General features: G+C 35.3%; 1 protein-coding gene across 1 annotated transcript in view; it reads left to right on the top strand.

Moving 5' to 3' along the window:
* gogo (thrombospondin-1 like protein golden goal) overlaps positions 1–19494 on the top strand; it is a 31655-nt gene extending 12161 nt beyond the window's left edge. The window contains exons 2-8 of the mRNA XM_089239917.1: positions 4229–4368; positions 11468–11727; positions 12492–12821; positions 13965–14349; positions 15006–15173; positions 15507–15887; positions 18333–19494. Coding sequence (XP_089096043.1) covers positions 4287–4368; positions 11468–11727; positions 12492–12821; positions 13965–14349; positions 15006–15173; positions 15507–15887; positions 18333–19276 — 2550 coding nt within the window. The 5' untranslated portion in view covers positions 4229–4286 and the 3' untranslated portion in view covers positions 19277–19494. The remainder of the gene's footprint in view (positions 1–4228; positions 4369–11467; positions 11728–12491; positions 12822–13964; positions 14350–15005; positions 15174–15506; positions 15888–18332) is intronic.
* The last annotated feature ends 3985 nt before the right edge of the window (positions 19495–23479 follow it).

The raw sequence follows: 23479 nt of genomic DNA, 5'->3' as shown, positions 1-23479 counted from the left end.
TCTTTTCTATGTTGAGTTTGAGGCAAGATTCTCAGATCAGTTTCAATTTTACGTTAATATCACAAAAAATGAATGTACACATTTTTTTTTCTAATCATTGATTGATGCTGCATAGTATGTATGGCAATAGATTTGTTTATCTTTTTAAGGAAAAATTAATTTTTTTTAATTGCCTCAGCCAAACTTTATTTTTATTTATTTTCGCATGCTTTTGTAGAATTTTCATAAATTGTGCAAAACCGAAACAGCTGCCGTTTTCATTGAAACATCCTGATGTCGTTTATACGGGCTGTTATAACACTTATCGTTGTCCAATTGCTAACTTCTTACCTGTTACAGTGATTTAAGAAGAAACTTCCAACTCCAAAAAATGTTTCAAGTAGTTATCATCAATCATCCTAGAACCCATTTAAGCAAAAAAAATTATTTCTTGAAAAGTTACAAAATTTTAACTTTTAAATGATCCCAGGGTTCTATAAGTCATATTTAGTAAAAGAAAATATTCAAGCATTGACATGTTAAAAAAATCAAAATCTATAATTTGGTGACCAAAGTTTCACCGAGATATGGAACATTGCATTTTATGAATTTTAATCATTTAGCTTTTCAGAAAATGCGTCTTTCCAGCAAATCTCTGAGGGGCAGTATATAAATTTACACCTAATAACCAATACGATTTTCTTCAGATTTCATTCAATGACATAACAGTAGGATTTGTTAAGGTTCCTCCAAAAATATGTCTTGAACACATCAAAAAAATTTCATTAATTATAATTAGCTCTAGTTCGGCCAATTTTGGTAATAAAATTATGAATTTTTTTTTTTTTGTTCAACATGTCTATTCATGAAGTTTTTCTTTTACTTAATATGACTTATATGTAAAACCCGTATATAGAACTGCATAAAACAAAGTTTTATAACTTGACGTGTTTTTTTTTTACTTTAACTTCTAGGATGATCGGTGAAAACATTTGAAGTATTTTTTGTAATTGGAATTTTTCTTCAACACGCGGTTATACAATTGGCTATTGAGAAACGATAAAAGTAGACACCTATATGCTGAATGCATTGAAAATTTAAAAAAAAAAAAGAGAGAGAAAAGGTAGTTTTGAAAATAAATATTTTCCAGTGGTTTATAAATATGATTCCTCCATTTATTTGCTTATTCTTCCGCGTATTAGCAATTTATGACCGAGTACGGTTCAAAATTAGCAGTTGAAATTCCGGAAGTAATAACTCCCGGGTACCCAACATTTTAGTATTTCGTAATTAACATCAATCTGGGTGTGGCTACATCAACGTAGGAGAGACAGTAAATAATGAAGATTGATTGATTCACTCCACCCACGAAGTTGTGGAGATAGCGGAAAACTAATCACATAAAAAACGTTTTTTACGATGCCATTTGTTGAAAGAATACTTTTATCTTGTGGTGATCGTAATTTCTACTCTCTTTCTGCTATATAACATTCATTTAACTAATAGTTTTCGTCAGAGTTTTCAATAACATTCTGACTATAGCTCTCGTCCAGATAGTTCTGAGCGTATTTCAGCTGTTGCTGTGCCTTTTTGTCATATTAACCCTTTCTATACGGCATTGTGAAAAGTAGAATAAAAAGAAAATTATAATAAATTAAAATAAAAGTATAAATGTAATAAATAGTTATCATGTAAATTATTTGTTACGTCATTTTAGTTCTAATTAAAGGCAAAAAAAAAACCCAATATTTTTGGAACAATTAGTCAATTAAAAACAAATTATCTAACCTGGTACTTTAAAGTACCGCCAGGATATAAAGGATTAGATTAAAATACACATTTTGTGGCAGCATGGGGAAGTTGGAAGTCCACTAAACTGTTCAGTCTAACTTGATCAAAAACTAAGTTTCAGGCAATTGATAAAATTAAAAAAAAAATGAAAATAATTCTTTTCAAGCTTGCACATAAGCGAAGTTCATATGGATGCTGCTTTACAAAAATAAACGACTGCTCTGCGGTTTCGGGAAGTTCAACCCTTTATTCGCCCGTGTTGCTCTCAAGCAACATGAGTTTGTTATATTTCTCGAGTAAAAGCATTGTATATTTTAAGCTCGTTTCGGCATTGATGCTTCTAAGAAACTCCTAAACATTCGATTTCTTGTGAGCTGCTCATGAAGTTACTACATTCGCCAACAGAATGGCTCAAAGATACACGTTTCCTATTTGTTGACAATCGAAGTAAGGACGATTGTTAACCCTTGCATTTTGGATTGAATTATCTTGTGTGTAGAGGGAAATAATTGCTGTGAATTTTTCAAGAAAGGTAGAAAAGTAAGTTGGCATACAATAAATGACATTTTTATACTATTCTCTAATCTACGTAAATCACATAAATACAATGTGTTTGTTCCCTGTATAGTGCAGCATACCATATTTTTATTTATTGGCAATAATTTTTTTTTGTCCTGAAATGACATTAGAAGTACTCCATTTGCTTGAAATAACTCCTTAAAAAATTTTCCTCTGGATATTTCAATGCTTGCAAATTAAAGGGTTAAAATGCGGAAATTACGTTCAAATTTTGAGGATTAGAGGGGATTGTGGTGCAGCAGTTGATATCATAAAGGCAGAAATCGATGAAAACTTAAAATTGGACTTTCAAATCTTAGCAAAAGTTCTAAACATTCCCACAAGTTCAATTCCACAAACATTTTTTCAAACTATTCGGTGAAAAACTGCGTCGATAGATAAATATTCAGTAGGAGACATGCTTGTGGAAAGCAGCGAAAGAGGCCAATTTTCAAGACCCTTTTCTTTTTTAATCACCCAAAATAAATCTAACGAGATGGACTGGGATATTTTATAACATCCACCATACTAACTAAACATCGCACCATCTCACCTGTTCCGCTTTCTTCAATATTCTTTAAATGGAAAATCACTGGTATGAAGCAGTGCTGTCAAAAGCTATATGGATGAAATTTTCGCCTCCAAATCTAACTTCTATACGGATAGAAATTTGAAAGTCACCGAAAAATGACTTGGGCCGGCATTACACTATAAAAGTTTTATAAAAGCTGTTTGATAAAACTTGAAAAATGCAACCAATAAGCACATCAGTTACATTTGAGTGAATGTGACCAATAGGCTTATTGGCTGTTTTTTCCAAGTTTTGTATCACATTTTTATAGTGTAATTCCGGCATTAGAGTTGTGGCGAAAAGAGTATACTAGACGGATACACTGAAAACACAATGAAAATTACGTGAAAACACTTACAACTTTCTAGATGACGTAATAACTCGGCATATATCATCAAAAGATGCACATGTTAGAAACCACAGAGAGGAGCTTCCTGAAACATAATTTTTTTTAATAGGGATCTAGATCGTAATTTAGAAATTCAAAGTCGAAAGATGCATTTCCATAGAAACTTGCAACGATTTTTTATGTGAAATTTTTCCATAATATCATCGCTATAGACATGCGAGTGACTGATTGTCGTTTTCTGTCAAACGAATGAATAATGTCTCGTATCCCCAACCTTTTTTAAATTCGTTATCAATGTAAATTGAATGTTCTATTACCATTTCACTCAGAAAAAAATAAACAAGATTGAATGTTATTGTAACCTTAAGTGTCCTTGTGAAAGGTTCGGTTGAAAAAAAATCTTCCACCGAAAGTACTCATAGCAGAGAATTCAATTTTGTCATAAAAAATAATTTCTCGAAATGGGTATATATGTGAAAAAAATATTATTATTATGTTGGCTTTTTTTTAAATAAATCCTGTAGTGGGCTGTTTCAATAGGGTTCCGAAGAAAAATTAGAACATGTTATTTTAAGGATTTTACAGACGTGCTCAACATGACTCACCGTACTCTTACGTCAACTTTTTTTTTCTAATTTCAAAGTTAGTGTTTTTCGAAAGCTCTTGAATTCGCAACATTTCACATCTCCCCCTACTTCACATAGGAGAGAATATGAAGTATTTTTATGGTATTGTCTCATGTATGCATCCATGTGCATAGGCAATCACATGGTGGAAAGCGGTTAAAAGTGGGGAGGGGGGAGGCTCTATAAAGGGGAAGGTTTTCAATCTCTCCCCGCTTTGCATCCATCCCCGGTCGTTCTCTTTGTGCGTTGTGTTGAGAAGTATTATTCAGCCGTGAGCCTATCCACCTCCCACAATGCCAACAAGCCTTATATACCATCACCCCATTCATTCTGTGTTCTGTCACTGTGTTGCAGGGGAAGCCTCAGACAGACGGTGAATTCGGCAACCAGAGGAACCCTGATTTGCTTATACATGGGACGCCGGCAAATCCTGGGAAAACTCCGAACTCTTCAGCAACTTATCGTGGTAATTCTTCTGATATTTCCAACATTCGGTAAGTTAGTAATTTTTTTTTTACTTATACCATTTATTAATAGTGATAGTTCCAATTAAATATGATAATAATATTCAAAGGTCTAAAATGAGGTAAACAATTGACCCCTTTTCTTTAATTTTTTCTAAAAGCGTTTACCTCCTGAATTCCTTTGTTTAATGTAGCTTATAATACTATGCTCGCGGTTAGAAAAAGTGAAATTTTCATAACAAACAATCATCTCACCACGTGTCGAATTCATTTTATCTCTTAATTACTATTACATTATACCCCTTGTCATGCCTCCTCTCAATTACGTTGTCCTAATCCTTTAAGCGGCATGACAGAAACCTTTAAACACCATGTAAAAATCCTTTTTGCATGAAGTAGGCTTTCTGCTAACTTTCAGTAGGTGCAAAGTAAGGGGTAAAGGAAAAACGTGTTATATTGAGAAATAAGCTTTGCAAACTATCTGGGCTTGTCATTGCTGAAATAAAAGGCTTTCAAGAAGGCGAGATATCTCGTCAATGATGTGCAGGACTAATGAAAAGAGAAATAACCCCATGAAGGGTTCAATTTCCATCGTTTCCTTAAAAAAAAAAAAGAAAAAAAAGAACTCTTTTTCCTTGTACAAGATTCATTGAGAGACTGGTTATTTGTGGAGATGAAGATTACAAGGAAGAAAATTTATCACTGCCCACCACGGGGACTCGAGTGCTCTACCATCTAAGCTATGGAAGCAGATAGAATATTTCAACCTTGGAGCGTATATATATGTTGAAAGGCACCGTACATGGACGGCGTCAACAATCAACTAATCGCTCTTTTTCTTGTCTCTCATCAATTTCATTTATATTATTATTTATTTATATTTATATTATTTATTATTTATTTATATTTATATTTATATTTATATTTATATTTATATTTATATTTATATTTATATTTATATTTATATTTATATTATTTATTATTTATTTATATTTATATTATTTATTATTTATTTATATTATCAACAACTTAATCTCTTAAGGCTTTTTAAATACAGTAAAATATCTCTAAGGCCACCAGCTGTTTTTCTGATAACCGGCATTTCAGAAAGATGGCTGTTTAATAGAGGCGCTATGGAAAAAATCATGTTTCAGGTTACAAATGAGCAGGAATAACTTATTTTCATCATTTAATACTGTATGTGAAATCTGTACTGCATTCAAAAAGTTACCAGTAAAATGCTTCTTTGCATAAAATAGATCTAGAAATCTGAAGCGTATGCAATAAGTTTTATTGTACTCTTATCAAAGGATAAAAATTTTAGAACTATTGCAATAACCATACATCCATACGTATATTCTTGAATATCGATATATATTCAGTCATTATTTTACTTATCGCTTCATTTAAACTCACTAAATAAGTCATTCACAACATTGTTTTTGCTTTCAAACTATTCCATCCATATTTTGTCTATAGTTCAGCATCGGTATTGCTTTGGTGGAAACGAAACTAACATCAGATTGATAAGAAAAAATTCCAGATTAAAAAAAAAAAGTGAATCTAAAGGGAGGTGGCACCTGTACGAACAGGAGCTGTACATTTTACTGTATTTCATGCAAAAGATTTGGGCATAATTAAATACATTACAGGTGTCCTTCCCTTTACGCGATTAATTGATTCCGCAAAATGATCACATAAGACGATATCACATAAAGTGAATGTGATTTAACATGGGACAAAGGATAAAAATAATAAATAAACTCACCTCCCAGTAGAAAATTATTTATTTATTTATTTATTTAGACAAGACAAAACAAAACAAAAAGAAAATTACAAAAACAAATACTGTTCCACATTTATAGGACGTTTGACTTTGGTGTTGTAATTGGTGTGTTACCATACATTTCAAAGTTAAAATAATTCATTTATTCGACGCAGAAACTCAATTATTCGACGTTTTCACTTCGAACCGAACTCCAAATATATTTTTTTAAAAACGCCATTCATATATATCTATCAAATGCGCAGTTTCTGTATACAGTGAAAACGCGTTGCTGAAACAGTTCTTCTTGCATATTGTCACTGTAAAAGTCGTAAATTTTAGGGTGATTGTTGACATATACGAAAATAATAATTAAGCTGATGACTATTTAGAGTGGACACTCAAGTGATTTGTTTATTGCTTGTTTCTGAGAATGCGCAAACACGGTGAGCTCCACAGAAACGGGTTTCAATTGTTTAGAAGACGGCCCATACGTCCTTTCAGAATTCCTTCTCCCAAAGTTTACAGGTCTGCCAATAAGAGACATATACGGTATACACACACAATACTATATCAGCTCTTTCGATCATTTCAGTGGAGTTTTCTTTCATTGTATTTCTTTCCTTGTTGGATGCGTCCAGTCCAGTAACTAGGATGGACCAGGGCACTGGCCCAGGTCTCAGACCCACATGGGATCCTCATAAAAACATTTACACTAATTTTGCATAATAATAACCCTTTCAAGGGAGGGGGCAAGTAAAGGTCTGCCCCGAGGCCCCGAGAAGGCACGCTACGGCCCTGGATGTGCCAAATTCTTGTTCATAATGTCGAAAAAAGGCGTTTAAAGATGAACTTGAAATTTTGGAAGAATTTGACAAGACTGTTAAATTAATGACAAAAGTTGATCTTGCATTGATCTTGCAAAACACGGTTGAACTGCGTCAACTTCGAAAACGACTATAAAGTAGAGAAATAAAATCAAAGACCAAGCTTAGCTGCTGGTTGCAAATCAAATGCTGCCAAAAAGATAAGAGTGCCAGATAGGACATTTTCCTAAGTAAATGTAATGTTTTGCCAATTTTATATATTTCCCTAAAGCCGGGGGAGATTACACTGTAAAATTTTAATAAAAGGACTTTTATATATATATATACAAAACTTGAAAAAAAACAACCAATAAGCCCATTGGTTGCATTCGCTCGAATGTAACCGATGCGCTTATTTGTTGCATTTTCAAGTTTTGTAAAAGATTATATAGTGTTTGTACTTATATAAGTACAAACTTTTATAGTGCAATCCCGGTTCAAACGATTTTAAAACTCATTTTTTTTTGTTTTCTCCCTGAACTGAATTGGTGATTCAATTTCTCAGATTCAATTTTATAATATTTTGTACGTCTGTTGAGAGGGAGTAATTTTTTTAAAGAAGTCTCAGTCGTGCGACTTACGCATTTATACGACGTTTTGATCCGGCTTCTTGAACGTCGTATAAACGAGGTTCCACTGTACATCGATATTTTGGTTGCCATCATCAGAAGCGTTTATCTTACGTTCTCCTTTTGATACATTCTCCAGTACCTCACTTCTCCTCCTAATGCGAAATCTACAAAATATTACATATAATCAGATGATACAAGATTGAACAAATAGCCTCAATGTTTGAAGAAAAAACACTACCTACACACACATAATGGCAAAAAGATGAGAAAAATTACAACGTTCTATTCTGCTTTTTCGTTTCTCACTAGGTATTGACTGATGGTGCAGAATGCGATGTGGGACGTGATGGTACAAGCAAAAAATGAGCTACATTTGTAATAGGCATGTTATTGGACTACTGGGAAGAGGAAAAAGTCAATAAAATACTATGTCACCGTATGTAGGTTCTGCCCAGTTCATAAATGCAGTGACGCGCGTGAAAGACGAACGGCTGTCTCGTATGCTAATTTAAATGCATTAAAAGTTATTGATTTCTTCCACATTAAGTCTGCAACAATATACACTGTTGTTTCTTTGAAAAAAAGGAAATGATATCCGCCCGTTTCCCACAATTTCTTCAAAAAACACGCAATCACGCGACAAAATCATCAAACAACTCAAAATTACCATCACAATCCTCATGAAATTATTCTAAACAAGCACAATCCACTGCCGAATCAGTTAAAATCGTCCTTGAAACCAAAAGATTTACCAAGAATGTTCATTTTTTGGTAAACTACGTAGGAGAAAAATACTGAAACCCATTTGAATATAAGCGTTACAGATACATATGAAAGTAGGCCTAAATTCACGGTTCATAATAAAAAGAATATTGATTTATGAATTCTTTTAATTTAAAAAATGACTTTTCGGGTTTGAAAAAAGTTTTGAAGAACATATTCGGTTGGTCGAATTTATGCGTATTTGGAGTAAAAAAAAAGTTTATACATTGGTAAAACAAGGTGTAAAGCCGCAATTCTTAACGTGGAGCCCACACCCCACGCGGGGAGGGCAATATGATTTTTAAGAAGAGCAGTTTTAAGAGCGGAGTTATGAAAATTTATATTTGATGAAAAAATAATTTCTCAGAATTATTGAAAACTTTACATTCAATGAAAAGACAATTTCAGAATTAATGAAAATTAATATTTGATAAATATAATAAATGATAAAGAAATAATTTAAGTATCAATGAAACTCTTATTTAACAAAAAAAATAACTCCGTAATTAACGAAAATTCATATTTAATGAAAAAAAATGATCTCAGAATAAATGAAATTCTCCAATAATGTAGGCTCCCTATTTGACTCGAAGCCAGGGCCGGTCTTTGACAAAGTGGCGCTCTGTGTAAGATAAAAATTTGGCGCCCTACCTCACTTTTTTTTATTGTGGTGATTCCTAAATGTCACACATAAAAATATTACCCTATGCACCATATAGGCCAGCATACTGTTAAGACGAGTTCTCTCTTGACCTTTTCCCACCAAAAACCTCAAACCTTAAACAACACGATCAACTTTGCGACCCATTGGTGAATTTTCAATTTGAAAAATGTTAGTTTTTGACATTAATAGACGCGAATTGGCCAATTTCGGGCTTTGGCAGTAACAGGTACACAACCTTCCTTTGTGTTCGTTGAAAAAACCAAACAGCTCAAGAATCGTTCATCATACCGTACAAATTACTGAACAACCAATTGCGAATGCTTACATTGCATGATTCGCACCCTAATGTATACGCGCCTTAAAATGGGCACATTGTTTGGGTACTTTTCTATCACAAACGATTCAAAAAATAAAAGGTGCATAAGGATGTAACACATGACTTTACACCCTGTATAATTTGGGTGTACTGAGGTATTTAGAATAAGGTTTAATAATTCAAAAATAATATCACCTTTTTGATACGCAAGTTTAAACTCACAATGTCTTTAACTTCAATTATAAATAAACTGCATTTGAGTAGGGTGGCCATACGTCCCATATTTCCCGGAACAATCCCAGTTTTTTTCCTTTTTCTGCCCGTTCCGACTTTTTGGCAAAAGTGCCACGGTTTTTCCAGTTTTTTACATGACGCTACTTGGATTTTTATTCTTTATTCAAGTCAAAGATTGGAATTATTTTTCAACTCATGAATTATATTATGATAATTACAATTATAAATAAGTGCATTAATCTTGGTGAACGTTTTATTTCGTGGAATTAATTTTAATCCGCTGCGATTTGCTGTAATGCTCCATTTCCCGCCATTGCTATTTATCGCAATTTCAGCAATATTTGGCAACTTCGTTCACTTTTGGCGTCATTCTTAGCGATAATTGGCGATGTCCCGTATTTTCCCGTATTTGGAATCCCAATTTCCCGTATTTCTCTCGAAGAAATATGGTCAGCCTACATTTGGGTCAAATGGTTTTGGAAAAGATCCATGAAATTGATGACATAACCCATATTCGTCCATATACAGTGAAACCTCACTATAACGATACTCGATAAAACTATAAATCTCTCTACAACAGAGGTCTTTAACCTTTTTCATAGTTGCGAACACTGCCTGTACCCATCATCAAAAGAAGAGCACCCTTACGGCAAGTTTGACATACGTATGCATGAAATTGGGATGATTTTAATCCTTAAATGCAATTTGTATTAGGTTTAGGTGGTTTGATTGGGACGGCGATGAAGTGCTTGTGAGCACGAAATCGGACACGAGCATCGAGCTATCTGGGTGTATCGGGGAGCACTGTGGTGCTCGCGAGCAGCAAGTTGAAGATTCATGCTCTACAACGACATTTTGTCTTTTTTGAAAATGCCTGTAGTCTCTAATGTTAAACAACTGCCTCTCGATACAACGATAATCCCTCTGCAACATACATGCTCAACCGATGGCTCTCGAGCCAAATGTGGCCCTCGGAATCATCTAATGTACCCCATGACCTCAAACCTAATATTGCAAAAAATAACTAATGAATTTAGCGGCACATTATCAGATCACTTAAATGATGCGGAACTACACCGCAGGTCACTTAAGCAGCAAATGGTGACACGTTTCCAGATAAATTTGGTAACCTAGTGGCGCAGTTCCAGATCACTCGAGCGGCCCACGGCACATTTACAGATCACTAAAGTGACCTGTGGCACAGTTCCAGATCATTTAGGTGGCCTATAGCACGCTCTCAGATAACTTGAATGACTCGCGGTGTAGTTCGAGATCACTCAACTGGCCCCCGGCATAATTACAGAGTACTCAAGTGATCCACGGCACAGTTCCAGATCACTCAAGTGGCCTGTGCACGTTCTCAGATAACTTCAGTGATCCCGTGGCATACTAACTTGAATGACCCGGGGTGTAGTTTCAGATAACTTGAGTGACCCGCGGTGTAGTTCCAGATCACTCAAACGTCCCGCGGCACATTTCCATATCGCTAAAGTGACCCGTGGTGCAGTTGCACGTGAATTAAGTAACCCGTGACACATTTTCAGATAACTTTGATAAACCATGGCGCAGTTCTAGATTAATGAAGCGGCCCGCGGCGTAATTACAGGTAACTTGAGCGACCTGTGACACAGTTCCAGAGCATTTAAGTGGCCCGTGACTCGTTTTCAAACCAATGAAGTGGCCTGCACTCTGTAAAAGGTTGAGTACCCTTGCTCTACAATGATGGCTTTTTTTGATCTGCAGAATATCGTTATATTAAGATTTCACTGTATACGCATATCTATTGATATATGGAATTGATAATAATTGAGCTAATTGATAATAATTGTGCTGATAAATATAATTGAAGCTAAATCCGTTAAGCTAAGCGGTTTATGAAAATAGCTTGTTCATTTCAAACGATTGTTTACCTTTTTCATGACTGTATATCGTGACTTTTGTTTGAAACAGCGCAGAAGACGTCCACAAAATACGTCTTGGTTGCTGCAGATACGCACTACATCCTGTCAGGAGATATAGAAGTTCGGTATAAAATACCAATGACACCAAATGCTCTTCAAGTGCAATTGATGCAACCTACACCAGGGAAGAAGTTCCCTTTATCTAAGGTAGACATTCCGCAAAACACGACGTCTGGAATAGTTATCTTCCCTTGTGGTCTATTACTTCAAGCCGGGAAAGCTTATTTTAGACTTGTCACTATTGAAAAGGTAGGTCAAAGAACCATAATTATTCTGTCATTTCATCGCATAGAACTGCTGTACACAAAGAGTAAATGTCTATATATTAAAATGATCAAATGCTTTTTTAATGTGAAAATTCATTCGTTCGAATTCTGTTCGGTAACAGTAAATTTGACTGACTTCATACAGTTGAACCCCGATTTAACGCCACCATTCGTTCAGCAGAATTCTGCCGCTATAAAGAATCACGCGAATGAACCCTCTTGCAAATCTTGCACAGTCATAGACATAAGATTAACAATTGGTTCTATTATATCTATATATACAATATATAAAAATTTATTCCCTAAAAATTTCTGGGGCTAAATCGGGGGTGCTATATCAAAGTTGATCTGTATATCATTCAAAAGCAAAGAAAAGTTTCGAAAAAAAATAAACGAACATAAAAATATAACAAACGCAAGTTAAAAAAAATAGAATAAATGCAAATTTCAAAATAGCATGAATACAAATTTCAAAATAGCATGAATACAAATTTCAAAATAGCATGAATACAAATTTCAAAATAGCATGAATACAAATTTCAAAATAGCATGAATACAAATTTCAAAATAGCATGAATACAAATTTCAAAATAGCATGAATACAAATTTCAAAATAGCATGAATACAAATTTCAAAATAGCATGAATACAAATTAAAATATGCACGATTAAAATTAGCATTTTTTCACGTCTTACATTACTATTTTCTTTATATGCCTGATAAGTGATTATCACTTTCTGTATTAAGAATGAAATACTAGCCGAGAGCCAAACAATCCGAGTTTTATGGCCTACCATCACAGTTCATGTGCCTCTACTTGTGGAAACGTATAGTTCTGACGTTACTGTGCAACTTCACCTTTCTTACCCAAGATGCAAAGTCTTGAGAGCAAAAAACTACACGGTTTATGCGGATTTGGTATACGAAGGCACTTCTCTATCTCAAAACGGGAAAGGTACTTCCATATGGCATGAACCGAGTGTCATCTTGAGCAAAGAAATTAACGAATGGTTGCTGCAAACAGCTTACGACGTAACTTTAAATTGCGAGTACTTCGACAGAGCTGGCTACTACAAGGTAATTGTTATTGTGTTGTAATGTTCATTTGCATTTTTTGGTTTTACCTTAAAAATTGCGGTTTGTATCTTTTTTTCACTGTAGCTTGAACCACAATAAAGGTAGTTTGTACAGGGTGTTCTGTTAATGAACTGACAAACTCAGAGGGTTGTTAGTGGGCATCAAGAGGAACAAAAATTGCAATGGAACATGGTGTCGCAAACCACATTGAGAGCGTGAAAATCGCAAAAAACGCATGCAGGCTCTGAGTTCAGAGGAGACGAAAGGTGGATATCAGTTGATCGCTGATTGCGTTCGTGGGTTCGCTCGCCATATCTGACGTTACCACCATTTATGCGACACCTGTGGCCACTTCCAACAAATCTTGTAATAATTAATCGAATAAATCTTTTTGTAGTTATTATTGTACTTTTATCGTTCCAGCGTGACGTCGAAACCTGCGTGCGATTTTCACCCTCTCAACGTGGTTTGAGACCTCATGTTCCATTGCAATTTTTGTTCCTCTTGATGCCTACTAACAACCCTCTGAGTTTGTCGGTCCATTAACAGAACACCCTGTATATTTAGAAAGTTACATTTATTTTAATATATTTATTTGTGTGATTTTTAAGATTTTGCACACCTGCAAAAGCAAGGGTTTGTGCATTCTTTACTGTTTTTCCAACTGATGCTATACAGTACTGATTTCACTTGTAATAGCGTTAGTGCATCGCAGACAGGGCCGGAACTGGGAGAGCAAGAAGGGTTATTGGGCGCGGCAAATTTTAGGGAAATAATAAAACATTGTTATAAAATTATCGAATTTGTGGAGGGAACGGTAAAATCACGTTTAAAGTTTCTTATAATGGGAACAAAATTGTGCAGATGTATGTGTACAAAGGCCTCACTAAGGCCTCATATATATAAGCAATACAATCCAAAAAATATATTTTTCAATATTTTTTCTTACTTTCTATATGCATAATTATAGAAAAATTACTAGCACAAAACAAAAATTAGAGCTTTTAAGGGTTGCATATGTGGATTTATATAATATTTTTTCTCAAACTTGTAAAATTCACATATGCGTATTATATGCAGGAAATTGCGGTACGTTAAAAATAAGATGTGACTTAATGTGCTTTTTTGTAATTATTGTTTCAGGTCCGTATCCGAACTAGTTTGAAGACGGCTACTCTCATAGCCGAGAGCGATACCATCCATGTAATATGGAGTAATAGATATTCAGTGAGTGTGACGAAGCCTTCCGTTGAGCCATGCAACAACAACTTAAAAATTATTTATCACTATCCAAGATGCGCATCGGATCGTGATCGCCTTCGAGTGTACGGGAAAATGTGGCAAGGCATGTCCTTACCAAAGTACATTTATGAAAGTCGCGTACACACAGGCAAATATTTCACGAAACTGTCTTGTGATCTATTTGAAGAGGATCTTCAAGAATATTGTTTCAGTTTCGTGAGTACGGCCAAGAATGGTGCAGTTTTTGAGCTCGACACTCAGTGCATTCCTCGCAAAGCAGATTCAAGTAGGTATTATTGAGAATTGAACAATTAACAATTAACCATTGCGAAGAATAAGCTTTAAAATGAGAAACAAAATATTTTGAGTTTATTGGAAACTCTCAGTACACTAGAAAGATTCCACTATTCTTGAATTTAGTATGGTAGAATACGTAAGTTTCGATTGATATAGAAAGCATTATTAAATAATTTAACATTTCAATTAAAATTCATCGAGATATCAATAACTGAAATTTTTGATTTTTGTCACTTTTTGCATACTGAAAGGGCTAAAACTCGAAAGGAATGTTGAGATGGTAGAAAAAAAGTGAAAAAAATTAAGAATTTTAATTATCTATATAACTCGACGGATTTTATTCAGCTTTTAAGATGCCGATTTTATTAATTAACATTTTTTAATTTGGGGTTTCGTGTAAAAATTTTTATTTCCCTCATCTCTAATCATCATTTAACCGAAGTGAAAATACCACAGCTCAATGTTTTTTTCTCGTTTTTTACTAACACTTTTTCTAAAATTTCACTTTAATTTTACAACCAACCATAGAATATTTTTACTCCTTGCGGACATTTTTCCCCCGAGAGAACCCCCGTATATATATTATTACTACTATAATGAAATTTTTTCTTTTCTAAATAAATCTATACATTTTCTGGATGGCAGGTGAGATTCATCCCATTTGGCTCAAGTGGAGCGCCTGGAGCGATTGTTCCTCCAGTTGTGGAGTCGGTGTTCATAGTCGCTACCGTCTTTGCAGTCACAGTGATACAAACATGGGCTGTGATGGCAAATCAGTGCAAACAGAAATGTGCAACAAACAGGAGTGCGAAGGTAGTTTATCATTTCTGAAAAGACTTACACACACACACACACACACACTTGAAGTAATGATGTGATAATATTTTTTTCTGGATAAATAGAGAGATTAATTATTTAAATTTTATACGTATTTAATTGTTGGTCTGCAGAGTGTTTTCACGCAAGTGTCAAGATGGTATCTCTGTTGCGATAAATAACATTTTAGTAGAATTTCAAATACTCACGGTTGACAAAACAAAAAATAAAATAGATAAAGTGCAACACAAAAGATAAAGTAACAAAATAAAGTGCAAAGCAATAAGGTACAAAATTCATTAAATCAATTAATGTTTTCTTCCATTACAGACGTCACAACTGTGCCTAGTGAAAATTTTACCGAGCTGTCCTTGGAATGCTCATGTGGATGCACTATTAATGTGACTGGTAAACTGATGCTGAAGTCAGATGACCTAACACCATGTAGTTTGCCTTTATATTGGGTTCTACAAACGTCCTCAGCTGGGCACCTTTTGGCAGATATCAAAGAACTATTTTTTCCAGCAGCAAATGTCATGCTGATAGCTCGAGAAGGAGCATCCACTCTTGGCAGTGTACTGGGACTCTTCAGTCACTTGAACGGATCGGAGTTACTCTATTCCACAACGAACATACTCAGAATAGAAATTTCATCCCCAAATATCACATTTTTAGAAGGCGCATCTGTGAAAATTATTGTCACTCCTTCAGGTATGTAACTGCAACTATTACTTTTAGACCGCGCATGCATCTTATCTCGAAAACATTCCACTGAAACGTTTTTTGAAAATTGGTACATGCTGGAAAATGTTGATTGTATATATGAAAGCCTCAGAAGCGCTAATCAGTGTAAGTCAATAAATATTAAAAATGAGATAAAAGGGATCTCTCTTAAAGGATCTTTTTATTCCGTGGTCAGTATAAATGGCGCTATCTGCAGCTGCAGCATAAAGATACCGACTTGAATGCTTTTGCAACTGAAAGTTTTAACAATGAAGAGCCATTTGCAATACGAAAGTCATTTTCGGGAAATTGACTTTCACTGAGTGGCTTTTGAACCCTCCATATGTATGTCACTGACGTGTTTATGAGTGTCTGAGTCATGCGTGTTTTACGTTCGAAGTGCTGACATCTATAGGCTACTCAAAATTAGAAGTATATTTGACATATGGCTGATTTTTTTGTTTCGTAAGTGTCGTGTTTCGTGTCTGCGGAAAAACTTTTTAAAAGAGAAAGCTGGCTCTCGTAAGAAACACATTTAGAAAATGAAGATGAGACATGAGTAGGTTTGGTTGTTCTTTTACTACCAACCAATATCCCTCTTACAATTCGTTTTGAAATAGACTTATATCACATCGTGTGAATGGCAGCACGATTATCTTTCACTTGTGCTATAAAATTTTTTCTTTTTCTCTTTGTATTTTCCATCAAATATTGTAAAATATGTAATTTTATTGTAAACTCTAATTTGTATAGTTTTATAATATTTGACTGGTGACAAATAAATTATGTTATGTTATGTTGTGGTCCGCCCATCAAACCAGAACCTACAGTTTAGAGCCAAATGGGGGGGGCATTACGACTTACATGCCCCAGATGAGATCAGAACTCAAGTCTTTTGAGCCGAGAGCAGGTGTATTAACTATTTGGCAGCTTCCTTTATCTCTTTTGTGACATTTATTGGCCAAAAACCTCTCTCTTTTCTAATATAGTAAAGTTGTGATTATCCGAGATAAACAGGATCAAGACCAACTCGGATTATCCGAAAAACGTTAGAAAACGCATAAGATGTGTTTTACTCAACAAAAGAACATGTATATTATGAAAAAAATATACTTGAGTGGTTCCCAGAGGATTATTTCTTGGGGAGGCTTCAATATCTATCGATTTTATGGTACATGTATAGTAAAAATTTGAGAAAAAAGTGTCTATCTCGTGCCACTGTGCTGGAGACCCGTCAGTCTCCCACTTGTGTGGTGCTCTTTACTTACATGGATAGCATAGGCCATTTCAATTGAAGTTAATGTTGAAAATGTAGCTTACTCTCATTTGATAAAATATAATTGTTCTGTTTTTTATGGACCTATATGTGTATTTGTACTTACTTCTTGACTTTTTTCTTCTTAATTCAACGGCTTAATTCATTATAGATTAAGGCTGCCAAGGCTTTTGACCTGCTTATAAGGGGCCATTCAAGTATTACGTCAGCATCGATGGAGGGAGGGGGTTTCCGATTTGCTGACTTTTGATAACCAGGGGGGAGGGGGGGGTTTGGATAATGCTTACGTCATCAACCACCTTTTACAAAAATATTAAATATTCTTGATGTGCCGCGGGTAACTTGAGTGATGTAGAACCGCACTGGGGGCCACTTAAGCGCTCTAAAACTACGTCACATGTCACTCAAGGGATCTCTAAATGTGTCACGGATCTCTTAAGTGTTCTGAAACTGTGTCCCGGGTCATTTAAGTGTTCTGAAACTGTGTCCCGGGTCATTTAAGTAATCTGAAAATGTGCCACGGGTCACTTAAATGCTCTAGAGTTATACCAACGGGACACTTAAGCGATCTGTAAATGTGCCGCTTAGTTCATTTTAATGTGATCATCCGCATCATTTTTATCCGCATCAAATAACCCCCAGGGCCATATTTGATCCACGGGCCAAGGGCCTTTAAGCGATTTATCATTATATGGCTTAGAGGGTGGATCGCAATGAATTTATTAAAGATAAATTTTGAGTTCATAGCCTTCAAATAACATCGAAATTAACAGAAATTGATTATAATAGCACATAAAAGCAATTTTTTGGTCATGGGGGGGGGGCACGATGCCCCCCTATGCCCCCACCTGTGTACGTCTCTGATTCCACCAGTATGCGTTAGGATTGAGAGAGGTAGAGGTGATGACGAAATTTTGCTGACAAGGGGGGGAGGGGGTCAAAAATGGCTAAAAATTTGTTTACGCAATACTTGAACGGCCCGTAAGGGGTTTGCCTTACATAAAAATTCAACACAGCATATGCACTAATTAACGCTCCTAAAGAGTTATAGTATATTTGTTTTCTCTTTTTGAAGAAATTGGATATTTACTATAAAACTTGATACAAGTGAAATCATCCACATATACTTCTGAGTTCATGTTTTTTTTTCATTCCAGAGATGCCTAGAGAAGGTTTAGCCATGACTCAAACCGTTATTGAAGCAACCCGGTACACTTTATCCACCGTCCACGTCATTATGCTTTTATTGACTATAGTCCTGTGCACGTCCGCTTTCTGTTTAGTGGCAATTTTATATTTTTTTAACGGCAAACGGCGAAAACTACAATCCAGCATTCCTTCCTTATGTTCAATGGCACAAAATCTGAGAGAAAATAGCCATTCCCAAAAACTGCTTGGGGCGTCGACTTCAACTTCAGAGCTATCAGATTCTTCTCAACTCCATCGTCGAAGCCCCAAAAAAAAGGCGCCATCTCCGTCCTACAGTCCTGAGGACTATCTACATAATAGTTTTCTTTTTAAATCATTAGGGTCTATATGTGGAACGAATTCATCGGTAACATCTCCGGTCCCAAAAAGGACAGCATTTAAGCCCGATGTTGAAATACCTAAGTCTCCTACATTATCAAATCTTTCTAACGGCACAGAAGGGAAATCCACTCCAGATATAAGGAGACCTTTAAAACCTTTGAAATCAGCTTTGAAGAAACACAAACCTACAACTAATATGAAGACCAGTTTAAGCTGCAGCGATACTTCCTCTCCAGTTAGAAGAAGAGGTAAACCACCTGATAGAGCGACGCAACAAATTCGACGAGAGAGTACGGCTCCGTTAACAGCATCAGTGTCCGAATTATCTGTAACTGGTTCCGACGATGGTTTTGAATACGATTATTACGATTATGGTTGTCATGAAGTTCCAGGATCGTTTTTTTGCACCGACCCTTTTCTTGTTGGCTGGCCACCCTTCATTCCTCAACCACCAGAAGACTTTGATGAAGAATGTGATTTACCTCTTCAACATTTTACACCTTCACCGACGCAACCAGAACTTGATGTGAAATCTGAGACCCCTGTTAGCAATGAGCAAGGTGCAAGCTGACCATTTTCGACACTCTCACAACCACGACAACCTTTTTATTATACAAAAAAAAGAACTTCCTTTTTTTTTAGAAAAAAACGCCCGTTCTACGTATGATGCAACCGTATTTCAAAAATGGAGTTATATAATGTACAAAATATACCATCAAGGAAGAGAGTTTTTAACTGAAATTACTGTGCATCTCACCATGAAAAAAAAATTAAACACTAAACATTGTGATTTGCTAGCTTATTTTTTTCCCATTCAAGATCATGTGTGTGGAAATTTTTTTAGCATACTTTTATCTTGTTATACATAAATAACAGGCCAACAATATTCCGCTAAGGAAGTTTTGAAAAACGCTCAAAATTTTATGGCTGTGTGCATGAGTATAAATATCGCTTTGTAAATAAAAATTTTCTTAAATATTTTTTCAAGGTATTACACAAGTGGTCGATATAAAACGAGTGATTGCAGAACTTCCCACAATGCCCATGGCACAATATGAAATTTCAACAAGTCATTATGTGTCTGAAAAAAACTGGCCAGTTATTATTTTATATGTAGGCCTATATATAGGTATCGTAGGCATTCAGGAGTCATCTGGGAGCTCGGGGTAATTGAGCTCTCAATAATTCATGAATATTTAATCCCCTTCATGCCCAATTCTTTGGTGCACGTTCTTAAATACCGTATCCGAGACAATGGGTAATCTCGGCCTCCTCAATATTTTCTTTGTGCCGGTGCCTTCGCGGAATTAAAATATATTAACAGATATTTCGTAACCTCTTCCCGAGATATGAGAAAAGTATATTGATCTGCTTTATTTCCGTCACCCCGAAATAACTCGTCAAACTCTCTTGATCTGCTTTTTTTCTTTCAGCCACTCCGAAATATTTCGTCTTGTTAAAACGTGTTGACGGTATTTTTACCGTAAAACATGTTTCCCATCCCCTTCCAACCAATCAACTGTCAGTGGGCGGAGTCAGCTCTTATTCAAGGTTAGATAAGAGAGAAAAAGAGATTGTGTTTTATATCCCCTCTTTCTTCCAGCACAGTAAAGAAATATACGCTCAGTATAAATAATACAAAAAAAGATTTCGCTTCCTATAAAAAGCCACATACGACACGGCAGGTGTTTTTGTATCATAGTGAGGGAAATAAAAGCCATGGGTGGAGAATAAATTTTCTTGTTGGGGGTGAGGGGGGGGGAACAGTTATCAGTTCACAATCGGGAAAAAAGAATAATTCTTCTTGAAAACAGATGACAATTTGCGAAGGTTTCGCAACTTCAAATGTGTCAGTTATAATGCGGATCAAGAAAATTTCAAAAACCGCTTAAAGAGTTAAGCTATCATTCTCCCATTTATAACTGGGAGACCAAAGTCCTGCTCCCCCCGATGAGGGGGCAATAAATATTTTGACCCAGAAACAATATCAGATTGTTACACATTCTGCGCAAAGCGATCATCCCAGCGAGTGTTTTTTTTTATTCTGCTTCCGGTTATGAGAAACAATCAATATTTCGCTGTCCCACTCTTGGCGGAGACAATTAAAATTAGCAAAATATTCTGCTTGTGGAGATGCAAATGGGTCAAAAAAGTCTTACTTCTAGTCATTAAAAGTTTTTAATTGTTTTTTTGGGGGGGGGGGCGGGAAGGAAGAGCGTCATCTCACAATTTGTTGAACTCTGGATATAGCAGAGTTCTTTTACTTACAAGCATTCATTTTTTTTCTAGTGAATACTGTAGTGTTTCAATAATCATGTTTCTCAAATTGCCAGACTTTGATGCCATAAAATCTAACCGATTTTGAACTATTCCCCTTTTGGGCATTATGAGCATTTTTGTTCTTAACGCTGAACAACTAATTGAGAACAATAGTGCTCTGAAGGAAACACACCTGATCCGCATAGCACAGGACCTCTGGTATATTTATTAAAATTAAATGACACAGATATGGCGCTCCAAGGAAAAGGACAGGTGATTAACCACTCCACCGACATGGCTGTTTTCGCTGTGTGATTCGCGTTAAAAAAAAAACAAACTTTTTTTTCGATTTTGTGCACGTGCCCCCACCCTGATTTCGTGAACAATTTTTTTAAACACAGAAGAGAGAAAGGCTATATTTTATTTTTATTGTATTATATACAGTCGAACCCCGATTTAATGTCACCATTTGTTTTGTGGAGTTCTGACGCTATAAACGAGTTTGGCGTTATATCGAATCACAAATTAACCCGTGTAACCCATATACATATATTTGCTTACCGAAAACTTCTGGCTTCAAACGGGGTTGGTGCGATATCGGAGAAAGCTATAACGGGGTTTTCGACAAAGTATATTCTTTTTATATCTTGAATTAAAGATCCTTGAAATATCAGCTGACCAATGTGCCATCTTTGAGCAACAGTGTGACGTCGTATTATCACTATGCCGTCCTACGCCTAAAAGGCGTACCTCAAAAAACTGAGGAAACTGATATACTGTTAATTTATAGGATTAACAGTTAGGATTTTAAGTTTTTTGAGATACGACTTATTTCTTCAGTGGTGTTTTTTTATTATTTCTAAATAATATACGACCTCCATGCTTAGGGATAACGTCAGGTAGTTCACCAACATTACTGAGCTGAAAAAACGTAAACATTTTAAAAAATATATTAAGATACGCCTTTTTAAGGCTTAGGAGGGCAGTAAAGCCAGCCGCTGTTTCCCAATCCTGATTTTTTTAAACAATTTCTGAGACTGTACTTGGAGCGTCAAACATACTCACACATGAATGACAAGCACGCTATCCTTTACCGGTGCCTCACCTTGAATAATGCTAAGAAAAAATCCGTCATCAAAATGTAAACAAAAGACGACTCCATCCATAGGCAGATTTCACAAAGTAGGGTATGAAAAACATGTTTGATTGAGAAGTTTGCTTTACAAAATTTTTTGGGCTCGTAATTACCTAAACAAGAGGCTTTAAGAGGAGGCGGGATATCTCACTATTGCTAATGAAAAGGTTTGAAAAAAAAAAACTAGAGTGTGTGTGTGTATCATGATTTTATTCACAAAAAAACCAACCTTTTCCATGAATGATCTTGCAGTATCAGTGAAAAGTAGAGTACCTTGAACTTCAATACACATTTCGTATCGGTTTGAAATGCTTGCCACACCACACCGACTGATCAGAAGCCAATGAGCATAGTTGTCGCAATTCACACTTTTTGCAAATTTAGAATGCAATTTCCAAGTTTGTTACATGCCTATCGAAAATATCGCAGATATATCTGACATGAGATCTCGAAGTTCGGGAAATACGCAGGCCTTGTTATATAGTTACGTTCATATCAGGGCCAGAACTGGGGGAAGAGCGACATGTTGTCGCGTGCGGAACTTTGAGAGGGCGGAAAATTTTGAGGGCGGGGGTGGGGAATACCATTATGAAATTGATTTTTACATTAACCTCTTTGCTCCAGAGGTATACACGTGTACCTCATTTTTAATAGTTTTAAATGGTTTTTAATTATTCTTTTTTCATGTTAAGACCTGAGATACACACGTGTATCCAACTCAATTGGCCCTAGTAAAAATATCCACCCAAATTAATTTTTTCAATTAAATGAGTAATTTTTTTTTCTTTTTAAAGGGCATTTTGACATACAATAAACCCAAATAAAAATTATAATTATGCACTTTTAGCTTAGAGACGAAGAGGTTTCAAACTAAGCTGAAAAACTTCCATTCCATCAGATAAAAAAATTTTGGGAGCAACTTTTAATAGTGATGAAAAACAATGTAATCTAAGAATTGTTTCTTAAACGACAGTGTATGAAAAAGGTAGAAAGAAATTTAGGTTGCAATGAGACTTTAAAACTCCTACTTTTCATAGAACACAATAGAGGCGCACATTTGAAAAATGGATATATGCAGTGGTGCATCACTTCATTAGTTTTAGAAATTAGTTAAGAAAAGATGTACAACATACTGTTGTACAAAATAATGTATAGCCTGCTCTATCCAGTAAATATGAAGGAAAATAATTTTAATCTAGTGTCTATGGTAGCGTCCAGATACACTATGATAGCAAAAAAGGATTAGAGAAGATTAAAAATTTCAGTGTTAAAGAAATTTTTAAAAACAACAAATATGGGAATTCAAATGCATGTCATTTTAGAAGTTAATCTGATAATTCCAAAAGAAATGAGATATTGAAAAAAAAAAATTAAAGCATT

This window comes from Pholcus phalangioides, unplaced genomic scaffold (assembly GCF_987345545.1).
Source record: "Pholcus phalangioides strain wild (caught in Gottingen) unplaced genomic scaffold, Ppha-v1.0 ptg000011l_1, whole genome shotgun sequence".
Lineage (NCBI taxonomy): Eukaryota > Metazoa > Arthropoda > Arachnida > Araneae > Pholcidae > Pholcus > Pholcus phalangioides.
Note: the sequence above shows the minus strand (reverse complement) of the source record. Positions and strands in the feature narration are given on the sequence as shown.